General features: G+C 50.2%; 1 protein-coding gene across 4 annotated transcripts in view; it reads right to left on the bottom strand.

Moving 5' to 3' along the window:
- Positions 1 to 20953, bottom strand: part of RAPGEF1 (Rap guanine nucleotide exchange factor 1) — a 143019-nt gene extending 122066 nt beyond the window's left edge. For 2 of the 4 annotated variants that reach the window (XM_087418883.1, XM_087418884.1), the window contains exon 1: positions 20757 to 20948. In XM_087418883.1, the coding sequence (XP_087275009.1) occupies positions 20757 to 20817 (61 nt within the window). In that variant the 5' untranslated portion in view covers positions 20818 to 20948. Of the gene's footprint in view, positions 1 to 20756 lie in introns of all 4 variants that reach the window. The other 2 variants (XM_087418886.1, XM_087418885.1) reach the window with 2 other exon arrangements.
- Positions 20954 to 21265: the final 312 nt, after the last annotated feature.

Here is a 21265-nt window from a genome sequence, read left to right as displayed (position 1 = left end):
GAGGACAGCGGGCCTGGTTTGATTCCGTGTGGGCACTTCCCAGCTGGGCAACTTTGGGATAGGAACATAATCTCTCTGGACCTGATTTTTTCACCTATGTAAAATGTATACTATTATGCCGCCTACTTCTTAGGGTAGTTTAAAGGTTAAATATGATGTTTAAAAAGTGCTTGGCACAGAGCAGATACTCTGAAAGAATAGCCACCGTTGCTGTTGTTACTATTTTATTATCTATAAACATCCAGCTTTAGATACAAAGAAAAATTATTTCCCCTCACAAGGGATTGTTTTTCCCCCACATCACGGTAAGATCCACTGCAACGTACTGGTAAATAACTCATTCCCTTAGTGCAATTAAAACAAAATTTCACCTACAAACATTTGTACCATGGAAATAATATTTTGACTGTGGAAAGTGACATAAACTAGGGAGGTAATATTGTGGCTACTGAAGTCTGAAACACTTTACAGAGAGCCCTCCCCTCCATACAAGACACTACTGCACTCAGGAGAAACCTGGGCAGGGAGTCCTGCAAGGCGCAGCTCACTCCCTGAGGGAGATTAAGACAGAAACCTTAGCCGGGAAAGGCCCGTGATGGCTGTCAGGTGCACATTCGCCCCAGAGGCAGGCAGACAGAGGCCCGGCTCTCCAGCCGGTGCCCAGTGGCTGACTCCAGGCTTTGTGCATGGAATGTGTCGCTGGGAGGAAAGTCTGATGTTGGTCACTTCCCCTCCAGAGAAAAATACAACAATACGAGGAAGCGCCAAGCACTGTGGGAATGTTCCAAGTGGGAGCTCCAGTGCAGTCCAGAACATAAACAGAGGGGAACGGCCAGCCTGGAGGAAGGCCCCGCAGAGCACTGAGGAAAAAGCCCGGGAGCCCGTCTTCTGGGCCCTCTAGACCCTGTTTTGAGGACTTCCCTGCCCAGCCCTGGAGGAAATCATCGAAGGCAAAGGCACATCTCCTGTAGTGCCACAGGAAGCGCAGATCAGGATTCTCTTATGACACACTCACAGAGCAGTCTCAGAATGTCACAGCCAGAGGGGCCTCAGAGATTCACCCAACAAATACCGACAGGGAGCTTGGGGAGAGTCAGATACTGTGTGCAAAGACTCCCTTAGATACCACTGTGACCAGTGCTGAGAATCTCAGGGTAGGGCAGCACGTCTAGCAGAGCACCTAACCTAATCTGGGAGGTCAGGGAAGGGTGAGACTGGGAGGAAGAGCAGGAGCGGACCAATCAAAGGGGTGAAGAATCAGCATGTGCAAAGGCCCTGTGGAGCTGGAGGTGCGTGAATAGGGAGGTAGGTGTCAGGGCAGGGCCTTACAGGTCCAGGGCTTCGTCTCATGGGCTTCAGGGAGTTCCTCAAGTGTTGGCCAAACCACGTGTGTTCATTTCTCTGGGAAGAGAAGTCCATGGCTTTCACCAAAGTCACAAAGAACCACAGAGTTAGTCCAACCCTCTCATTCCAAAATGAGGAAACTGAGGTCCAGCGAGGGAAAGACACTTCCCCAAGGTTTCACGAACAGCCAGAAAACACAGATCACTGACGCCCAGTCTGGTGTTTTTCCACAGCCAGCTGCCTTACTTCTGGCAGGAGCGCGTCAACAACAAGAAAGTGCTGACCCTCCCTGATACCAATACTGCACCCCAAACAAGGCAGCCTGTCCCTGTCCAGGCCTGCAGTGACACTGCAGAAATGGATGCTACGTCCACCCCCCCACCTTTCTTGGGGTCTAACTTAACCTGCAAAGTACAGGCAGTCAGAACCTCCGATTCCAAGGCACCCCCACGAGGCAGCTTCTGGGTTTCCAAGGACCTTGGCAGACAATGCTGGTTCCCTAGAGGAAGGGCAATCGAGGCAGGGCCCTCACTGCTGAGTCAGCATGCAGCTCCTGAAGAAACTGTTCATCTGTCGTCTTTTTTTAAAGTCAGGACTGTGCCAGGAACGAAATCCAGCCCACAAGATACAAAAGGGAGAAAGCCCACACCTCTAATTTTATCAATTCCACCTGGAATTGAGAGACAGGAACTACTTTTTTTTAAGCAAACAGAAATAGTAATTTCCTCCTCTGCCACTTCACGATATTTGGAATACTCAGGGGAAAGTCTAAATATGTGTGGAGAACATTTTAAGTTTTTGATGCTTCCTGGAATACCTACAGGAGGAAGTCTCAAGTGCCCGGATTGGCATTCGAGGCCTTTTGGAATCCGGCCCCAAATTATGTTTCCCAACTTTATCTCTCCACTCAGGAGGCTTTACTTAGGCCAAAGGCCCAACACCATGTGCAAACCTGCCCCTGCCTGCCTGCCCTGTGTCGTACCACCTTCCTCTCCAGCTAAGCAAATGAGACCTAACAGTCCATATCCAGCAGACTCTCAATCGGCAGCCGTCAACGGGTCTCACAGCCTCTGCTGTGCTTGGACCACGACAGCGTCAGAAGAGGCGATGCCCTCGCTGGGGACAGGCTCCCTCCCCCTTCTGCTCACTCGCTCAGCCTCCAGGATCTGCGGCCTCCTGCCCTTTACAGCTCCGACGTCCAGAGACAGAGGCACCCACCTTGACTAAGCGAGTGATCAACCACGGCCTCCACGCTGAGCAGGACGGCCCAGGAGAGCACTGCAGGCGCTCTGGTTACGCTCCCCAAGCTTTTCAAGATGCACGCCCCTCTCGGTTAAGAGGCTGAGCCCACACCCAACGCACGTCTTCATTTACTCACTCAACAAAAATTAGTGAGCTTCAACTACGTGCCAGGCACCCTTCTGGGCTCTGGTGAAATAGCAGCTGACAAGGAGCTTATCTCCTAATGAGGGAAAAGATCATAAAAAAGAAGGAAATAAATGCTACATTTAAAAAAAAGATAGGGCCGGCCCCGTGGCTTAGCGATTAAGTGCGCGCACTCCGCTGCTGGTGGCCCAGGTTCGGATCCCGGGCGCTCACCGATGCACCGCTTCTCCGGCCATGCTGAGGCTGCATCCCACATACAGCAACTAGAAGGATGTGCAACTATGACATACAACTATCTACTGGGGCTTTGGGGAAAAAAAGGGAAAAAAAAAGGAGGAGGATTGGCAATAGATGTTGGCTCAGGGCTGGTCTTCCTCAGCAAAGAGAGGAGGATTGGCATGGAGGTTAGCTCAGGGCTGATCTTCCTCACAAAAAAATAAATAAATAAATAAAATAAAAAAAAAGAAAAGAAAAAGCTGGGATTGAGAGATAATGAGGAGATCAAAAGTGAGGGGAGCTACTTCAGACCCTGCGTGGAGAAGGCCTCTCGGGGTGACAGGTGAACAGAGACCTGAAAGGAGTTAGGGAGCAACCATGCACACAGGACAGCTCACACTCCCCGAGCACATACGAGCTAAGGCTCCCCGTGCATGAACTCACAACCACTCTACCACCGGCCCCGTTCTACTGATGAGAAAATCGGTTTTTACAGGGAAGAGGCGTGAGCAACTTTCCCAAGGTCACCTAACCAGTGAATGGTGGAGGGAGCATCTGAACAGACTTCCGACCGTGGCCTCTCAGCAGGCGTACACAGTACCTGGGGGAGCGAACGTCCCAGGCAGAGGGAACAGCACGTGCAAAGGCTCTGAGGCAAGAGTACGCCTGGTATATTCCAAGAACACTTGAAGGAAAAGCTTGAGAGCCCGAGTGGCTGGAACACAGCGGCAGGGGACAGTGCTAAGAGCGAGCCAGGGGCCAGAGTCCGGGGTGCCACGGGCCCTGGTAAGGACTGTGGATTTTATTCACGATGTGATGGGAAGCCACTGGACAGCTCTGAACTGATTTGATCTAATTTATACTCTGGCTGTTGCATGAAGCCTGGACGATTGCTAGGCAAGAGTGGAAACGACGCCAGTCAGGAGGGGTACCACGGCAGTCCGGGGAGGGCTGGCAGCAGCTGGACTGAGTGTCAGCAGAGGAGGCGAGAAGAGTGATTGGAGGCGGGATATACTTGAAATGAGCCCAAGAGGACTTACTGATGGACTGGATGTAGGTTGTGAGGAGTCCGAGAGGACTCCAAGACTTCTGAGCCTGAACAACTCAGTCGAAAGTGGCCTCACTTCCTGTCCTGGCACCCCGGGAGGAGCCGTGAGGCAGGGGGTAAGGGGGAGACCGAGAGCTCGGGTTTGGGGACGTCAAGTCCGAACTCTCACAGACGTGCAAGCAGAGACGCTAAGTGGGCAGTCCGCAGTTCAGCTCGGAGTTTGCGGCTCGAAATGTACATCTGGGAACCACCAGTACTTGGATGGCATTTAAAGACATGGGACGAGATTGCTTAGGAAGAGATCAGAGGACTCAGCCCTGGGATGTTCCAAAATGGTGAGTTCGGAAGAGAGAGAGGATCCAGAAAAGGACAGCTGAGATGGATGTGTCCACATGTTACTAGAACACTTATACATTAAGACAATTCAGAAGAAGCTTATAAACATTTACCACGACGCTATTCAAGTGAGTATTGTGTGACTTTAAACACAATTTTAGAGTACAGTTTAAATTCTAGATGCTTAGTTTTAAAATGTCTTGCTAATCATGATGATTAATATATCAACCCAATTAATTAGCTAACGTCCCAAGGCACAATATACATTTACTGTGAGATTCATCAAAGAGTTTTCTTCAAAACTGCCAATCTTCTGGCCATCTTCTTGTCAGAGCTAATTAATTAGATCACTGTTTTTTACCTCATAATACTGCTGACAAGAGTATGTACTGGAAGTAGAAGTATCAACATCCTCAGCCTCTTGTTCAATTGTGCTTCTATTATTAGAATCCTCTTCAATCTGTGATGTCTTCGCCATGTATCCATTTTTACAAGGGTTCATTTCAGTACCAGGCAGTGGCTTCAAACCGGCTCTCCCACACGCCAGCAGGGCAAGTCTCACAAACCCTCTGGGCCTCACTTTTCTCATCTGTAAAATGAGGCCATTACCACCTCCTTGCAGTGCTGTTGAGAGGACTAAACATTTGTAGCACAGCTCCTGTCATCCATGCAGAGCAGCTGTTTTTTATACCAACACCACCAGCACCACTACTATTCTAAGGGCAAACTTTTAGGCAGAATCCTAGAACACTTTCCATTCCCCTCCATACTTAACTTTAAGCAGTGATTCCAAAGGGGACCCCCCACTCGCCCACCCCACCAGCAGCATCAGCATCACCTGGGAACTTGTTAGAAATGCCAATTCTCAGCCCAACTCCAGAACTGTTGAATCAGAAACTGGAGCTGGAGCCCAGCAACCTCTAGGTGCTCAAGTTTGAGACCCACTGGAGAAGGCGGGCAGCGTTCCGGGACACCCAGCGGGCCCTCAGGACAGGGACCGCCTGGCCCCAGATGATCCGTCATCAACACTTGCCAATATGACAGGCTGCAAGTTACCAATCTGTCATAAACACAAAGCTTCCTACCTGTCTTTCTGGCTGTTTTCTTTAAACCTCAAATATATCACTTGAATAAAAATGAAACTTCTGACAAAAATTCAATCCCCATACTCCTTTCCATAGCAACAAGGAAAACAAAATCTCTGTCCAACTTAACCCAGACTAGTTTTCCTATATAATTATTTTTCCAACTTTTTCTATAAGACTTGACACAAACATTAATATCCTTTCCATCCATTCCAAAGAATACGAATTTAAGATCTGGTTAATCTAAATTTTATCATAAGGAAAACACGTTCTGGCTGTTGTGTGTACGTGTTTATTGTTTTTTAAACCAAACTGTCCCAGATTTTGATCCTTCCATGAGTGACTGTAACATACGAAGTGGCAGATGCCCACAGGGAGAATGGGACCAAAACCAAATTCAGCTGACCCTCCTGTGGACTCTGTGGGCTTGATCCTCTATTGGAACAGGCCATATTTCTGAAATAGTTCTCTCACTGCAAACCAAGACCCTCTCCAACACAAATCTGTGGAACTCGGTAGTTGTAAATGATTCCTCTCTCAGTGTTTTCCCATCCAATCCAGGGCACTTCGGAGAGCGACAGGGAGGGTGCTATTAACAATTATGCCAGGACGGCAGGTGTGAGCCGGGATGTGTGATCATCTCCCCATCTGTCACAGTCTACATGAGCACTACAATTCTCCTCTGGTGTCCAGACATCTAACTGTGAGGCTAGAACAGGGCTACGTTTATAAGCAAGACTGCAGAGTCTGACCCTTCAATCAAAAGCTAGGTCTCACTTGGAGGGGAGAACTTGGACAGTTGCAGTGAGCTCCATGACAGCAGGAGCCTTGGCTGATCCATCACCATGTCCCCAGCATCTCTGCCACAAACTGTAGACAGTAGGGGCCCAAGAAACCAGCTGAAAGAATGAATCAACGCTTCACATTGTATTACCCTGATTCTAAGATGTATACTTCTTCAGTTTACCTTCTGAAATCAGGATGTATTGTTTTATAATCCACCCTGCTAATGTATTTTATTTTTCTTTGTTTCCTGAGAAGAGTTATTAAATCAATAATGTGTATTACATGTGTTGGTGCCATAGTATCAAAAAAACATAGTAACTACCTATCATCCCAGATTCACATAGAGACGTGTTAATGACATTTGTGGGAAGAGAGACTCTCTCATGGCAATCTTTGGTGGCAACTCCCAAATGCAGGCACCATTCCATCTAACAGGGTCTGCTCGGCCTTAAAACTCTGAGAGAAAGCCTTGATCTTGCTTCTCTCTCTCTCTCTCTCTCTACCTCTTTCTTCCCCTCCCCAAGTCAGTGAAGCCTTCTCATGAATGTGGCCAATAGCTTGGAATCCTGCCAAATGATGCCAGAGTAAATGCCATCTGTGTCATCAACTCAGAGAGTAAGTGCCCACGATGGTGTCCAGACAGAGTCTCAGATGGAAGCCACGGAAGAGACTGAGAGAGTCTTTATTAATAGCTGACATGCACTAAGCACTCACTATGTGCCAGGCTACACAACGACCAGGCTCTGGGGCTCAACCGGAATTTAGGCCCCCTGGACTTCCATCAGCCACTCTTAGCATTGATCTATTCAGAGGGATACAGGACGGCAACCAGACGTTGCCAGAGGGCAGCACTGGACAATCTCCTCTGTGAGGGTCCTTGAAGGAGCCTAGCACAGCTGAGAAGCTCAGGTCCAAGGCGGTGAGATCCAGACTTGGTGGGTACGGGATCCACCCTGGCTTGAAAGCTTCCTGCCTCACAGAAGCCAACACCTCATAATTGCACAGGCTCCCTCCAGGGCCGTGCCCAATCACAAGGGTCACCACACTCAGGAGGCCCAAGGTATGCTGTCCCACCAAGCGTTTACAGTTCATCTACAGTTCCTCCCAGCTCAGATGTAATTAATTAAACTACAGGTCATTTTTACCATAAGCACAGTTACCTAGTAATACAGTTGTCATATGCCGTCATTTTTTTAATGTTTTAATATAACATTATATTAAGATATTTAAGATTAAGTAATAATTATGTAAATATATTGAAAAATATTTGTTATCTGTAGTAATTTTTTACAAATTGTGGTAAAATACACGTAACAAAATTTACCATCTTAACCATCTTTAAGTGTACAGTTCAGCAGTAATAAGCACATTCACACTGTTGTGCTACTGTCACTACCATCCAGCCACAGAACTCTTTTTGTCTTGCAAAACTGAACTTAAATATTAATTAAATGTTAAACAGTAACTCCCCATTCTCCCTTCTCCCTGCCCCTGGCAACCACCATTCTACTTACTTTCTGTCTCCATGATTTTGACTCCTCTTAGGTATCTCATACTAGTGGAATCATACGGTATTCGTCCTTTTGTGAATGGCATATTTCACTTAGCATAATGTCCTCAAGCTTCATCCATGTTGTAGCAGGTGTCAGAATTTCGTTCCTTTTTGAGGCTGGATAATATTCCATTGCGTGTATAACGCCACATTTTGTTTATCCATTCATCCGTCTTTGGACACTTGGGTTGCTTCCACCTTTTGGCTATTGTGAATAATGCCTGGGGTGTACAAATATCGTTTTGAGTCCCTGATTTCATTTCTTTTGGGTATATACCCAGAAGTAGAATTGGTGGATCATATTGGAATTCCATTTCTAATTTTCTGAGGAATCGCCATACTGTTTTCCATAGCGACTGCACCATTTTACATTTCCACCAACAGTGCACAAGAGTTCCAATTTCTACACATCTTCACCAACACGTCTTAGTTTCTGTTTTTTTTGAAAGTAGCCATCCTAAAGGGTATGAGGTGGTATCTCAGTGTAGCTATAATTTGTGCTTCCCTAATGATTAGTGATGTTGAGCATCTTTTCATGTGTTTACTGGCCATTTGTATATCTTCTTTGGAGATGTCTACTCAAGTTTTTTAATTGAGTTGTTTGATTTTTGTTGGTCAAATGCCATCTTCATTTCCAGAAAACAGAGCTAGGTAACCAAGGTCAAATTCTACACAGATAAACACTGATTATGTCCATACAATGGACTACTACTCAGCTATAAAAAAGGAATAAACTACTGATAAAAACAACAACTTCATGAATCTCAAAGGCAGTACAATGAGTAAAAGAAGCCAATTTCCAAAAGTTACATACTATGTGATATTCTGGAAAAGGCAAAACTATAGGGATGGAAAACAGATCAATGGTTGCCAGGAGTGGAAGAAGGGTTTGACTACACAGCGGCAGCAAGAATTTTTTTTTTCCTGGCGTGATGGAATTGTTCTCAATCCTGACTGTGGTAGTGGTTACACAAATCCACAGATGAGTTAAAACTCAGAGAGGGGCCGGCCCCGTGGCTTAGCAGTTGAGTGCGCGGACTCGGCTACTGGCGGCCCGGGTTCGGATCCCGGGCGCGCACCGAGGCACCGCTTCTCCGGCCATGCTGAGGCCGCGTCCCACATACAGCAGCTAGAAGGATGTGCAGCTATGACATACAACTATCTACTGGGGCTTTGGGGAGAAAAAGGGAGGAAGATTGGCAATAGATGTTAGCTCAGAGCCGGTCTTCCTCAGCAAAAAGAGGAGGATTAGCACGGATGTTAGCTCAGGGCTGATCTTCCTCACAAAAAAAAAACACCTCAGAGAACTGTACACCCCAAAAAAGGTCAATTTTACTATATTGTAAATGAAAAAAAAAATTCTCATGCAGAAAGGGAAAGATTTCTCCTTTTATCCACATAGGCATTATGCTAAGCAGCTTACAAGCATCATCTCACGAAATCCCTACAAAACTCCAGGAATGTATAATTATTGACCAAAACCAAGTCTGACTGAACTAGGAGAAACTAAGTCCTGATTATTTCCGATAGCTGAGATGCCAGGAGAGCTTTCCAAGACCTGGGGTGTTTGCAAATTATTGTTTATCATATAGCAGCAGAAATTTAGAGTTGGTAGAACCATGTCCACACAAATGAATCTTTCTTCCAGGGGACAGGGACCACGGAGCTTCCATCACATTCCTGCAGGACATATGATCTTAAAAAGCTCGGGAAGCACTACTCCAGTTCAAGGTCCAGGGAGGGATCATGGCCTGCCCCAGATGACACAGCGGATCTGCGGCAGCACCAGACGTTCAGGCCAGTTCTCTCTCCATCGTCCAAAGATGCCACAGTTCCAAGCATTCCTGGTGACAGTGACTCACACGTTCCACAGGATGGTTTTAGTCCACGGGATCTCCTCACTAGGAGGTGCATTTCACCTACTAAGCTGGGACAAGGGCACTCTGGGCTCCCTGCAAGGTGGCGCTGAAATGCAGTCCAGGTCTCTAACTCAATTCCTATGTTGGTCAAATGTAAAAACTGCATTCTACAGCCTTGTGCCTTTAGGGTAATTAAGAGAGACAGCTCCTCGTGAACAGAAAAAACAAGGATAGGTCATGAGGAAAGCATGCTTTTGATCTGTGCCTTTGGTTTTCTGATGAGCTCAGAGAATTAATATTTGTAAGGCGCTCTTAACAAGCTGAGGCAGAAGCACAAATTAGTGTGGTTATGCTAATTAAGTGAGAGGTTCTGTAGCTCCCGGACAGAATGATTAAAGAAAGTGAAAAGGGTTGACTGGGCTTTGGTCTCTGCAAACAGCCCTGTGTTCTGAGCTGGTTGCGCTGAGAACCGTGCAAGGAGACTACACACAGTTACTTTCATGTATCAGAAAAGCCCAGGAAAGCACAGCTGAAGGGAGACTCAGAACAATACAGCAGGATTTCTGAATTTATCTTCACTGTGAGGAATAACCAAGGGGGAAAAATAGAGGGTCTGAAGTCACCCCAATTGCAGCAATGTGTAAGTTACGTGTACACGAAGACCTTGAATAGCTTGTGGTATTTTAAGTGTCACAAAACAAAAGCACCATACGGCGATCACTTCACCTTCGGTGCTGAACTAAGATGCTCTAATTAATCCTCTGAGTCACCCCTGCAAGGAGAAACTGAGGTGGTGTCTCCTGGGATGGAGCAGAACTATCCCTGCCAGGGATCAGCCCTGCTCTGGCTCTGAGACGAGCTGCCGCCCATGAGGACAGGCCCACTCCTCTGAGATGGACTTAAGAAAGAACACAATCAGGACTTTCCTTTATCTACCACGATGCGCTGGGGCCACATGTGTAGCTCAACTGGAACGCCACCACCCACTCTTCCTATAAATGATCTCTCTGCAGGTTTATTACTTAGCTGTAAAAATCTATTCCCTGGAATTCAGCTTTCTCAAATGTAGAAACAAACAAAAAAAAGACCCTGAAAGGAAATACCTCAATAGCAGAGACCTCCCCGTCTGCTGTGAGTGCTGGGGTCTGAATTTCACTTACCATATGACCATTTTTAAAGAAATGGTCATTTTAGAGCAGAAGGGGACATCAAGTAAGAACAAAAGCTGCTGTTTATTGAGCACTTATGTGTCCAGACTCTGCTAATATGCTCCAGGTGCATCATCTCATTTCATCCTCCCTCAGCACTGTAAGGCAGGCACTGTTATGATCTTCTCTATTTTACTGATAAGGAACTGAGCCTTAGACAGGCAAAGGGACTTGCCCAAGACCCCACAACTGTTCCATGGGAGAGCTGGGATCCAAATCCACAGCTATAGGACTCAGAAGCCCATGCTCTCAGTCCCTGCTCCATACTGAGTCCATCCTCCCACTTCACAGACGGGGAGACTGAGGGCACAGAGGGCCACTGATCCAGTGCTTCAGTGCAGACCCAGAGGCCATGAGGCAGGTCCCCTAACCTCCAGCCCAGGCTCATGCTGCCTCCAATATGGATGAGCATCAAGAAAAGTATGAAAGCCCAGATCAAAAGTCTCCTGCACACAACACAGGCAGTGGCCAGACTGTCAAGTTCCTAAGCACACAGATGCCTCTAATCTTCTCAGTACCCTCCACTGCCCTGGCAGCCTGCTTGGCACTCAGTGAGCACTCAGGCAATGTTGCATGGACGGATGGATGGGTGGGTGAGTAAGTGGGTGGGTGGTGAATGAGTGACTGGGTGTGTGGGTGGATGTATGAGTGGACAGATGGGTGGGTGGTGGGTAGGTGGGTGGATGGAGATATTTTAACTAAAGCCCACTTCCCACTACTCACATTCAAAGCAGATTCCCATGCAATATTTTCAGCAAATACACGTTGAAAGCCACCTCTGTAACTGAGAAACCAGAAGCTGCCTCATCAATCTGTAGGCAGATATGGAGTCACCTTCAGAGTCCCACAGAGAGACTGGAAAGCCCCAGGGGAATCCCAGAGCAGTTCCAACCAAAAACAAGGACGGTGTCTCCAAGCCAGCCTCCCTGTGGCTCTGCAGTGGACTAGCAGTAGATCCCAACTCTCCTGTGGCCAGAGGAAAACACACCGAGGAGGGAAGGGAAGCGATGAGTGAGACCCAAGTTCCCCAAGTGGCTCTACCTCTCACTCAACACATGACCTTAGCAAGTCACTTCCCTTCCTGCTGCCTCCCTTTCCTCAACCGGCAAACGGGCCCAATACTTGCTATTTCTCTCTCTTTATAAGAACAGAACTAAATAAATCATACACATATCTGAAAGTAATGCTCCTCGCACGGCACCTGGCACACAGGAAGTACTCAACAATCGTTAGCTGTCATCCTCATCTGGGAAAAGTGCTATGTAACTCCAACACCTTATAATAACCAAATAAAAGAACAAAACCTAAAACAGAGAAAACCTCATGTCTATAAAAGTGTTTTGAAAGCTATAAAGGATTATGTAAGTTGTATTGATGAGGAATAGTTAACTGCCATGCAACGTTAGTGTCATTAAGATCCAACAAACCAACCCCAAAACATCCAGCTCCCCACTTTACACTGCAGACTAGACTCACAGAGAATCAGCATTAGAAAGGGCTCTGAGATGGGTCAGTCCACCCCTTCAGGTTACAACAGAGGCACCAGAGGCTCAGAAAGATTAAGCGATTTGCTCACGAAGTAGGGGTTCCTGGCCCCTGTGAGCTGACGCAGGGCAGCCCGGAGGACCACTGTCTCCTCAGGCGCCCCTCCAGCATTATCAAGTGGCCCTTTTAGTGTAGCAGCCACCTCAGTGGCAGAGGGGTCCCTGCACATGTGGAGGCTCATTTCCACGCAAGTCACAACAGCCAATAGAATGTCATCACAGACGATGAAAATACGGATAAATGGGAAGTAGTCAAACGGGTTTTAGTCCTAACTTGCTCCCAACTCGGTATATGACCAGGAGCAAATCTCAACTATTTTGGATCTCGGGATCCCACACACAAAAGAAGAGCTCTGTGCCTCAGTTTCCCCCTCTGCAGAATGAGAACCTCTTGTTGTGAGGATCAGACGAGACCACACGTGTAAAACACACAGAGCAGAGCCTGGTCCCGCCACATGGTAAGCGCTCCATGAATGAGCACTGCTACTATTATCTGTATTTATTATTGAAAGGAGGGGCTGTGAGTGGCCAATCCTCTGACCCAGGCACAATCACCCATCTGTTTATTCACAACCAGTCACTTGAAGGAGAGAGGCGCATGTGATTACCCATAACCAGCAAATAAATACAACAACTGTTTCCAACCAGAGGTTCTGTTTGTTTGTTTTTTGCTAGTTTGGGGTCAATGAAGTGGTTATTCGGAGCCGTCACATTCCACTGGACTTCCACTGTCCTCTCCTCATTCCCCATCCATGCCTCCCTTCTCCCAAAGACTGCAAGCGTCACCCTCCTGCTCAGGGAGACTGCGGGCTGGCTGCCATTTTGAACAGTACAGTGTGTGGCTGGGAGCCCCGTCCGTCACGTCCGCACCAATGGCATAAATTTTTGAAAAGCTAGAAAGCAAACACCTGAACTCCGCCCTTTTGTCCCCAGGCCTGGGAAGCACCACCCACCATCCTGTGCTCGACAGCTCCATTTCTTTTATGCTCTAAAAGCAGGGCAGAGCTTCCAGATCACAAAACTTAATTTGCAGTAAAATGACTGTGTGGAGCCAGTGAAAAGCAAGGAGAAAGATCCCCTTTAAGGGGCTAACGGGACTGGAGGGTCTGGGCTGTTATGACAGTAACAGCATTTTAGGAAGAAGCAGACCAGACTGCAGGTCAGGACTCTGGTTCAGAGAACCATCATCCGTCTTCCAAACCGCTGTCTGAAAGAAAAAAGGAAGGAGAAGGAGGCATTGTGACCACCAGATACCAGATTCCTAATCCCTTTAGGTAAGTCTCTCCACTGCGTCTTCACTCACAGAGGAGGAGGAACTGGCAAGAGACTCTGCCTAAGCCCCTTGACAAAGAAGAAAGGGGGAGCCAGAAGAACCCCAAGAGCCTACCTCTGCCAGCCCCTCAAAGAGAGCGTGCACTGTGCAGTCATTCCATACACAGAGAGCTGATGGTTCAGAGGCCAGGTGGAAAAAATAACAAGTAGAGACAGAGACTCCAACCATGGTGCTCGTCAGGGGCGGCAGGCTGAGCAGAGCTGGCATGTGCCCTGGTCTGTAAGGGAAAGGCGAAACGCGAGCGAGCACTGCCAGGAGCACTCTGTCCCTGCGCACCCACAGAACCACACAGCCAGTGCAGGCGCCAGCTCCGGGAACGCGCTGCCTGACAGTTGCCGAGTGTCGGGGTTGGGTGTGGCTTGGTCTCTCGTCATGTCCCAGAGCTCTCTCGACACAGTGTTCTGAGAATCTCAGCCTCATCACCAATTTTCAGAAAACTATACTGAAACACTGATCAATGTATATGGTTAACACAGAACCCCCAACTAACTCTATACCCTGATGAGAGTACTGGTCCTACTGGTTCACCAAGAAATATCCTCATTGGCAATTCAAAACCCAGTAGCGGCTCCATTTAAAGATAATTTTGAAGCTTGGAATCAGAAACCTAAGTTCGTTCTATGCTACTATAAGTAAATTCACGAGGCAGTAGTTACTGAGCACCTACTGTGTTGTAGGCACAGTGACAGCAACCCTGTGGGGGACCAGACAGGCCCAGGCACACCCCCTCAGGGAGCAAACGGTCTATTTAAGACTACATTTATTGATTTTTAACTTGCAGAAAGAAAACTGAGGCTTTGGTTTCTGAATGAGCTATACAATATCATTCTCCCCAAAGTGTTTATCTGGGACTTCCCATGGAATTTACCAATTGCTAGAGCAAGGGAAGGCACAAGGAGGGAGGAAGCTGGTTTTGGTGGAGGAGGCTAGGTGCATCCAGGAAGTGGGTTTTCACACCGTGTTAGGTGGAGGCAGCCCCAGGACAAGCCTCAGGGGCCACAGCTGAGCAAGGAGGACTCACTGTGCCCCAAGTGGCTCCCCGTTACCCACTATCTAACAGCCTTCTTATGTGTAAAAGAGGATGGGCTGCTTTAAAACAAAACAAAACGGGGAAGCACTAATTTTAGAGTCCCTCCCTTCCGTGGCACTAATGGAGAAAATGAGACCCAGAAAAGGGAAAGAATTGCCCACAGTCACAACGCCAGGTCTCAGACTGTTAGTCAAATGGTCTAAAACAAATGACCAGAAACTAAGATGACAGATCCCTTAATAATTCACAAACCGTGGGTTTTGGTTTTTTAATCATAAAACAGCCTTCGGGGCAAGGTGGGCGCCGAGGCAGAGGAACACCTGTCCCAGCAGCGAGGCGCCCGGTGGGCTGGCGGGGGCCGCGTGGGTGCGGGAGCAGACAGCGCTGCCAGGCCGCTGCCCTTTCCAGCGCATCATCTTATTATGGCAACGGGCACACACGCAGCCGGACTGAGGCAAGACCCAGCCCTGCTCAAGGCATTCTCCAATCCAGGCTAATTTGGGAAATGATTTTTCTGCAAGCTCACACATGACTCATCTTTGCAGTCCTCCTATCAGCTCTGTTGGCTACAAGGAATCCCATTCAAACCACCTCTGCCAACAGCTGCTCAGGAGACCAGGAAACAGTGGGGTTGCTGTGGTTGATTTTTTAAAACATGCTCAGCCTGTGTTCGTGCTATTTCTTATCTCTTTATAGTACTGCTAATGTTATTAGTATGATTAGCGTCACATGCAGCCTAGAGACCCCGTCAGGCCTACCTTCATTCAGCTGAGATTTTTTTTTGTAAGATCAGAAAAGAAACTCAGAACCAGGAACAGGAATTAAGATAGAAAGCTACTATATCGCCAGCAACACGGGAGCCCCTTGGCAGCGCTCTGTAAAAGCCGGAAGAGGGCCGGGCAGGGAGTCAGGGACTGAGGCGAGGTCCCCGGTTCACTGGCTAGGGCTGTGACCCCGGGCAAACTTCCCTGGGCTGTAGCTGCCCTCAGGTGCCAAATGGGGACAGTCGGCCTTGCTCTAGCCTTCAGGACAGTGGCGAGGATCAAGTGAAAGGCGGTCTATCAATGCATGCCGAAAACATAGGAAACTGCAGAAACGTTCAAGACCATTTTGATGTTACCCTGGGACTGTGACCCCAGGAGGGCCACGCTCCTGCGGGCTCTGTACCACCGCAAGGCATCACACGGTGTCTGCCAACAAGGAGGGACTCGGCGAGTGTTGCAAGAGCAAATGAATGACTAGAAGGCGCCATAAAAATGTCCTGTTAGTTGACAGGATGCATTTTGACCACAAAGATTGCGAACTGTGGAAAAAAAGGAAGTGTAAAATTTGGAGGAGTTCAAAATTGATCAAGACACAGTGACTGCTGATCTACAAGGACTCCTTCCTAGGCTAAAAAAATGTGCAGCCTCATATGACAGTACCTGTACTTTTTATCTGTTCTGAGAAAACACAATGACAAAAAGTTACTACGAACGCAGTCAGTGTAGATTTTTCTTTTTAATTTATAATAAAAGCATCGTCACACATTTGAGGAACGCAGCACTGGAGCCTGACACACCACATTTATCCTGTCCTCGTCGGGGCACTGGGTGAGCCTGCTGCCACTTCACCAGCCTCAGTGGACAGCTCGAGGCCGCAGGGAGCCTGGACAGCTGGCCAGAGGGTTCCGTAAATGACAAAACTCCTCAGCAGACTGTGGTTTGCTGGGAACACAGAGTGGGGAAAGAGACTTAAAAAAAAAAAAAACTGCATCATTTACATCTCTGTGACATCTGTTTCGATTGGCGCAGGCAGAAGGTAAGGCCCAGGAAGCAGGGTTTTTTGCCATATCCCAAGGACTAGAACAACTCCAGGGGCTTATGAGATGCTGGATAAACTATCTGGTGAATGAACTGAGTGAATGAAGGAAGGAAGGACGAATGAGCAACTGAGACTGATGAGTGCAGTCAGTAAAACTGAAGCCACCTTCTTCCCCACCCCTGCTGCGCCCGGCGAACTCGGCTCGTCCTCCCCGTCTCACCTTGAACCTCAGTCCCTCATAGAGAAAACTCCCTGACACTCCTCCCCCATAAGTCTGGTATGGTCCCTGGTGATCTCCCCAGCGCTCCCCACACTGCCCAACCAAGGCCTGTGCCGAGGTGCAATGAGTGCCGGGCTCACCACCGGCTCCCCAGAGCCTCGTACGGTGCCTGACAGGGCAGGCGCTCAGTCAGTGCTGGACGCAGGAATCGGGGAAAGAATCAACAGAGGAACCGGGCAAAGATTTCCAAGTCCAGATGAAGAGCAAACAAACATGAACAGTTTCTCTGAGGAAGGGGATACAAACTCAACGTCAACAGTCCAAGCGGGAAACAGGAACCCGCAATGTGGCTGGCAGCGGGAGTGGTGCCCCCCAACAGCCGCCTGGTAGGAACGAGGGCTCAGGGTCACCAGAGCTTCTCATTTTTCAAGAGAACCAGAAACCTGAGATTTGTGCGTGATTTCCTGATTTTTAAATATTGACCATCAATCCTTCCTTTTTCTTCAAGAATATGTGTGGATCAAACACGACACATCTATGGACTGAATCCAGCCCACAGCAACCAGTCTGTCACCTCCATTCATGGGCAAGAGCATCTGAGCTCCAGAAGCGTTAGGGCATCAACCCTCCCCACCCAACGTCTTTGCTGGAAGTGAGCAGGAGCAAACCGAGACCCAGCAGAACTGCATGCACAACCAGAACCATGTTCACTGCTCCCCAAAGTGGCCTCTGGGCGGCTGCGCACATGCCCCGCTGGTGTCGGTCTTCTAGAACAAGTCCCTCTTAGTTCTAAGGAATAGCATCCTCTCCTTGCCAGGCCTGCCTACAAGCTCACCCGGGGGCTCCCTAATCCATCTGGCTCCTCTCTCCTCCCCCTCATTATCTCTGGAAGACACCAGGGAGTCTAGAAAAGCCTCCCCTCCACCCTAGCCTTCCCCCTGGACCTCCAAATTTAACCTCCTCCACCAGACCTAACCGGACAGGCCCCAACCAGCCAGTAAGCTGAGCTCCCTCCACCCTCTGGAACCCAGACTGTCTTGGTCGCCCATGCGCCCTGGAGCAGATGACTGTGGACAGCCCGATTTGAGGCTTGCCTTTCTGTGTCCCCACGAAACAGTAGGCCCTCAGAGGAGGGCAGTATGTATGCGTGCACAGTCCCCACCCACGGCCAGGCCCGCTGAATGAATAAGTAAACGTACTGAAGAGCACCATGACAGACTCAAAAAGATCTCCTCAGAGGCTAAAGGGGCCACTGCTCCCCAAGGAGGTATCAGGATGGAAGAACAGGCAAGAGTCTCGGGCCTGTAAGGGATGCATAAAGGAGGTTTCTTTTACACTCAAAAAACCTTAGATTTGGGCCCCGTGGTGTAGCGGCTAAGTGCGCGTGCTCTGCTGCTGGCAGCCCCGGGTTCGCTGGTTCGGATCCCGGGCACGCACTGACGCATCGCTTATCAAGCCATGCTGTGGTGGCGTCCCATATAAAGTGGAGGAAGATGGGCACGGATGTCAGCCTGGGGCCGGTCTTCCTCAGCAAAAAGAGGAGGATTGGCATGGATGTTAGCTCAGGGCTGATCTTCCTTACAAAAAAGAAAAAAACAAACCTTGGATTCCTTAAACCGCTGGTCCTACTTTCAGAGAGAAGAGATTATGAACACACGTAAGCGACACTTCTGTTGCTTCAAGTCAACAGAAAATAGCAAAACCCAGTAACAATGATTGTTGTTGTCAGGCTCTGTAATTTACCAGAGACTGTTCACTCCCTAACAGGAGTCGCAGCTTCACCTAAGACCTCTCCTTTGAATGAAACACTCTGCTGGTGACTTAACAGTAGATCCATTTAGAAAACTCCAACAGAAACCGGGCAGGAAATCTCATCGAATGCAAAGCAAAGTCCCCCTGTAGTGACTGGGAGAAACCACCGGGAAGGTGTACCCCTCACTCCAGGAGCGTCCCAATCTCCCTGGACAGCTGTGTGTGAGTCACAGCAAAAGACCTTACACCAGAAGGTCGCACCTCTTGCTAGCTGCACATGAGGTGCCAACCCTGGTCTTGCCAACCTCAGAACTTTCTTGCTCAGCTGTCTTTCACCAAATGAACCTTCCCCCTGAGCTTTCCAGAGCCCCTGGTCAGCCCCTTCCACTCTGCCCTCTTTCCCCCATCTCCACCTCCACCTGCGGTACCCTTACTTCAGGGCCAAGCACCAACACTGCCCCCTCCAGAGACTTCCCCATTCCGCTGGCTGATGAGGCCCCCCTCACCTGCACCCACAGGCCCTGACCCCCGGTATAGCACGGTCCATCAGGCCTGGTAGCCCAGGTGTTTCCCTAGGTCTGGCTCTCCCAGCCTCAGACAAGCTTCTCAGAAGGCGGGCACTTCTTTTTGCATCTACTCAGCCCCTAGCAGAGGGAGGTGCCCAAAGATAACCCAGGCTGAAATGACTGGCCTTAGGCCTCTTTCTCCAGTAACAGAGAATGCAAGTGCAGAGTCAGCTCATTCTGAGAGGTCTGAGCTGTGGAAAGCAGCTCATGTGATGGCAGGTGGTTTTCATTTGGCTTTTTACTTTTCCATGATTTTCAAATTTTTGACAATGAACATATCCTTATAATCAAAGAAAACTCTGTTAATGTTATTTTAAAAATAAATTATCCAAGTTTCCCAACAGTACCATTCTGAGACACTACGCAAGGAGTTGCTGAGAAATGCTGCATAGATTAAACCAAGATATTTCTGGAACAGCACATGTGCAGGGAAGCAACTTATGGTCACTGGGCACAGCCCTGGGGCTGAAGAACAGTTAGAAAAATACCCACAAAGCAGCACCCGAAACCAAGGGCCCTGCCCCTGAGGAAGGCACCCAGCTGCCAGTCAGAGAGCCAGGCATCAAGGCCCGCCTGCTGCCCTCTTGCTGGGTGGCCTGCGGGAACTCATTGAACGGCCCTGAGCCTGTAAAACCAGGACCATGTTCTCTCTCACAGAGAATCTGCAAGGATTTACTAAGTAATACGTTTAAGATACTGAGCACAGAACCGGATATATAGAAAACCCTCAAAGGCTACAGAAACGTCCTTCCTGTACTTAAACCACAGGCTGCAATTTACACTGCCTTCTGAGTCCACTCCCCAGGCGCATCTCAGGAAAGTATCCTGGTTCAACCTGGGAAACAGCAGCAACTTCCAAAATCAATGCAACCTTCACAGCCCCCTATAAGCCTGCCCTCCACACCTCAGCAGCCAAGCTCACCTGGTACCCGGCTTAAGACAACCAGCGGTGTTCCCAGACAGGAGGCCTGGACGGGCCGCCCACCTCACCTTGCACCCAAGGATTCACCCGGCAAGGCGTCCCTGGCTAATTAAGCCCTGGGCCCCCAAAGCCCAGCGGTTATCGAATCTTTGGAGACTCTATTTCCAGTACCATGGGCAAAACCAGGTAATCGGGAGGCAGCTCTCAGGGATTTCTAGGAACACACAAAGAGATGAGGCTGCGTCAAGATTCACCATCTACCCCAAACCCAACCGACTCCCCACACGCCCTGCTTCCAGGGCTGAGCTCGATGCCAGAGGAAAACTCGGCGAGCCCCGCAAATGCCCAGACACAGCCTGCCCGCTGCCTTTGAAGCCACCGAAGAGGGCACTTCTGGTTACATTTAAACTCGAGCTGCTGAGCAGTGACACATTTTATGGCTCCGCTCCATCCGCCGTCTGAAAGGCGGCCGCACGGCCGGGCCCGGGGCGCCGCCGGCTCCGCGCGCGGCCCGGGGGCTCCGTCCGCTTCCCGGCTGCGCGCCGGGGGCTCCCAGCGCCCGGGGCCGGACCCCGGCCGCGCCGCCCCGAGCCCGCCCGCCGCCCGGCCCGCGGTGGCCGTGCGCGCCGGGACGCGGGCGGGCGGCCTAACCCGCCGGGGAAGCCGCCGGCGCCTGCAGGCCCGCGCGGCAGTGGCGCTGCCCTCCCGCGCCCCGCAGGCTCGCGCCCGCAGGCCCGCGCCCGGGGCGCCGCCGCCCCGCGCTCACCTGCTTTCTCGATCTTGCCGGACATTTCCGGGCTGCGCCGGAGGCCGAGGCCGCCGCTCATCGGGCCCGGCCCGGCCGCTGCGGGGCCTCCGGCCGGCGGCCGCCGCTCGCCTCGGCCCTGGCTCGCCGCGCCTCACACCCGCGCCGGCATGGCGGGCTCGCGGGCCGCGGCCTGTGCGCTCGGCCGGCGCCGCTCCCGCCGCCGCGCCCTCCGCGCCCGCCGCCGCCGCTCCGCCTCCTCCGCGCCCGCCGCCGCCCGGGCCCGCGAGCCGGCCGCAGCGCCCCGCCGCCGCCCGCCGGCCTCGGCCAGAGCGCCCCCTGCCGGCCGCCGCCCGCCCGCGAGCCCAGCGCCCCCTGCCGGCCCGGAGTCTCCGTGCCAGGGCGAGGCCCACCCCCCGCCCGCACCCCTGCCCGCGCGGAGCCTCCACGAGCGGCTCAGCGTTCTCTGCAGGCCAGGGTCTCCACACCAAGGCCCGGGACTGACCCCAGCCAGGACTCAGCAGCCCTTG

This window comes from Ceratotherium simum, chromosome 29 (assembly GCF_057802395.1).
Source record: "Ceratotherium simum simum isolate JZ-2026a chromosome 29, ASM5780239v1, whole genome shotgun sequence".
NCBI lineage: Eukaryota > Metazoa > Chordata > Mammalia > Perissodactyla > Rhinocerotidae > Ceratotherium > Ceratotherium simum.
Note: the sequence above shows the minus strand (reverse complement) of the source record. Positions and strands in the feature narration are given on the sequence as shown.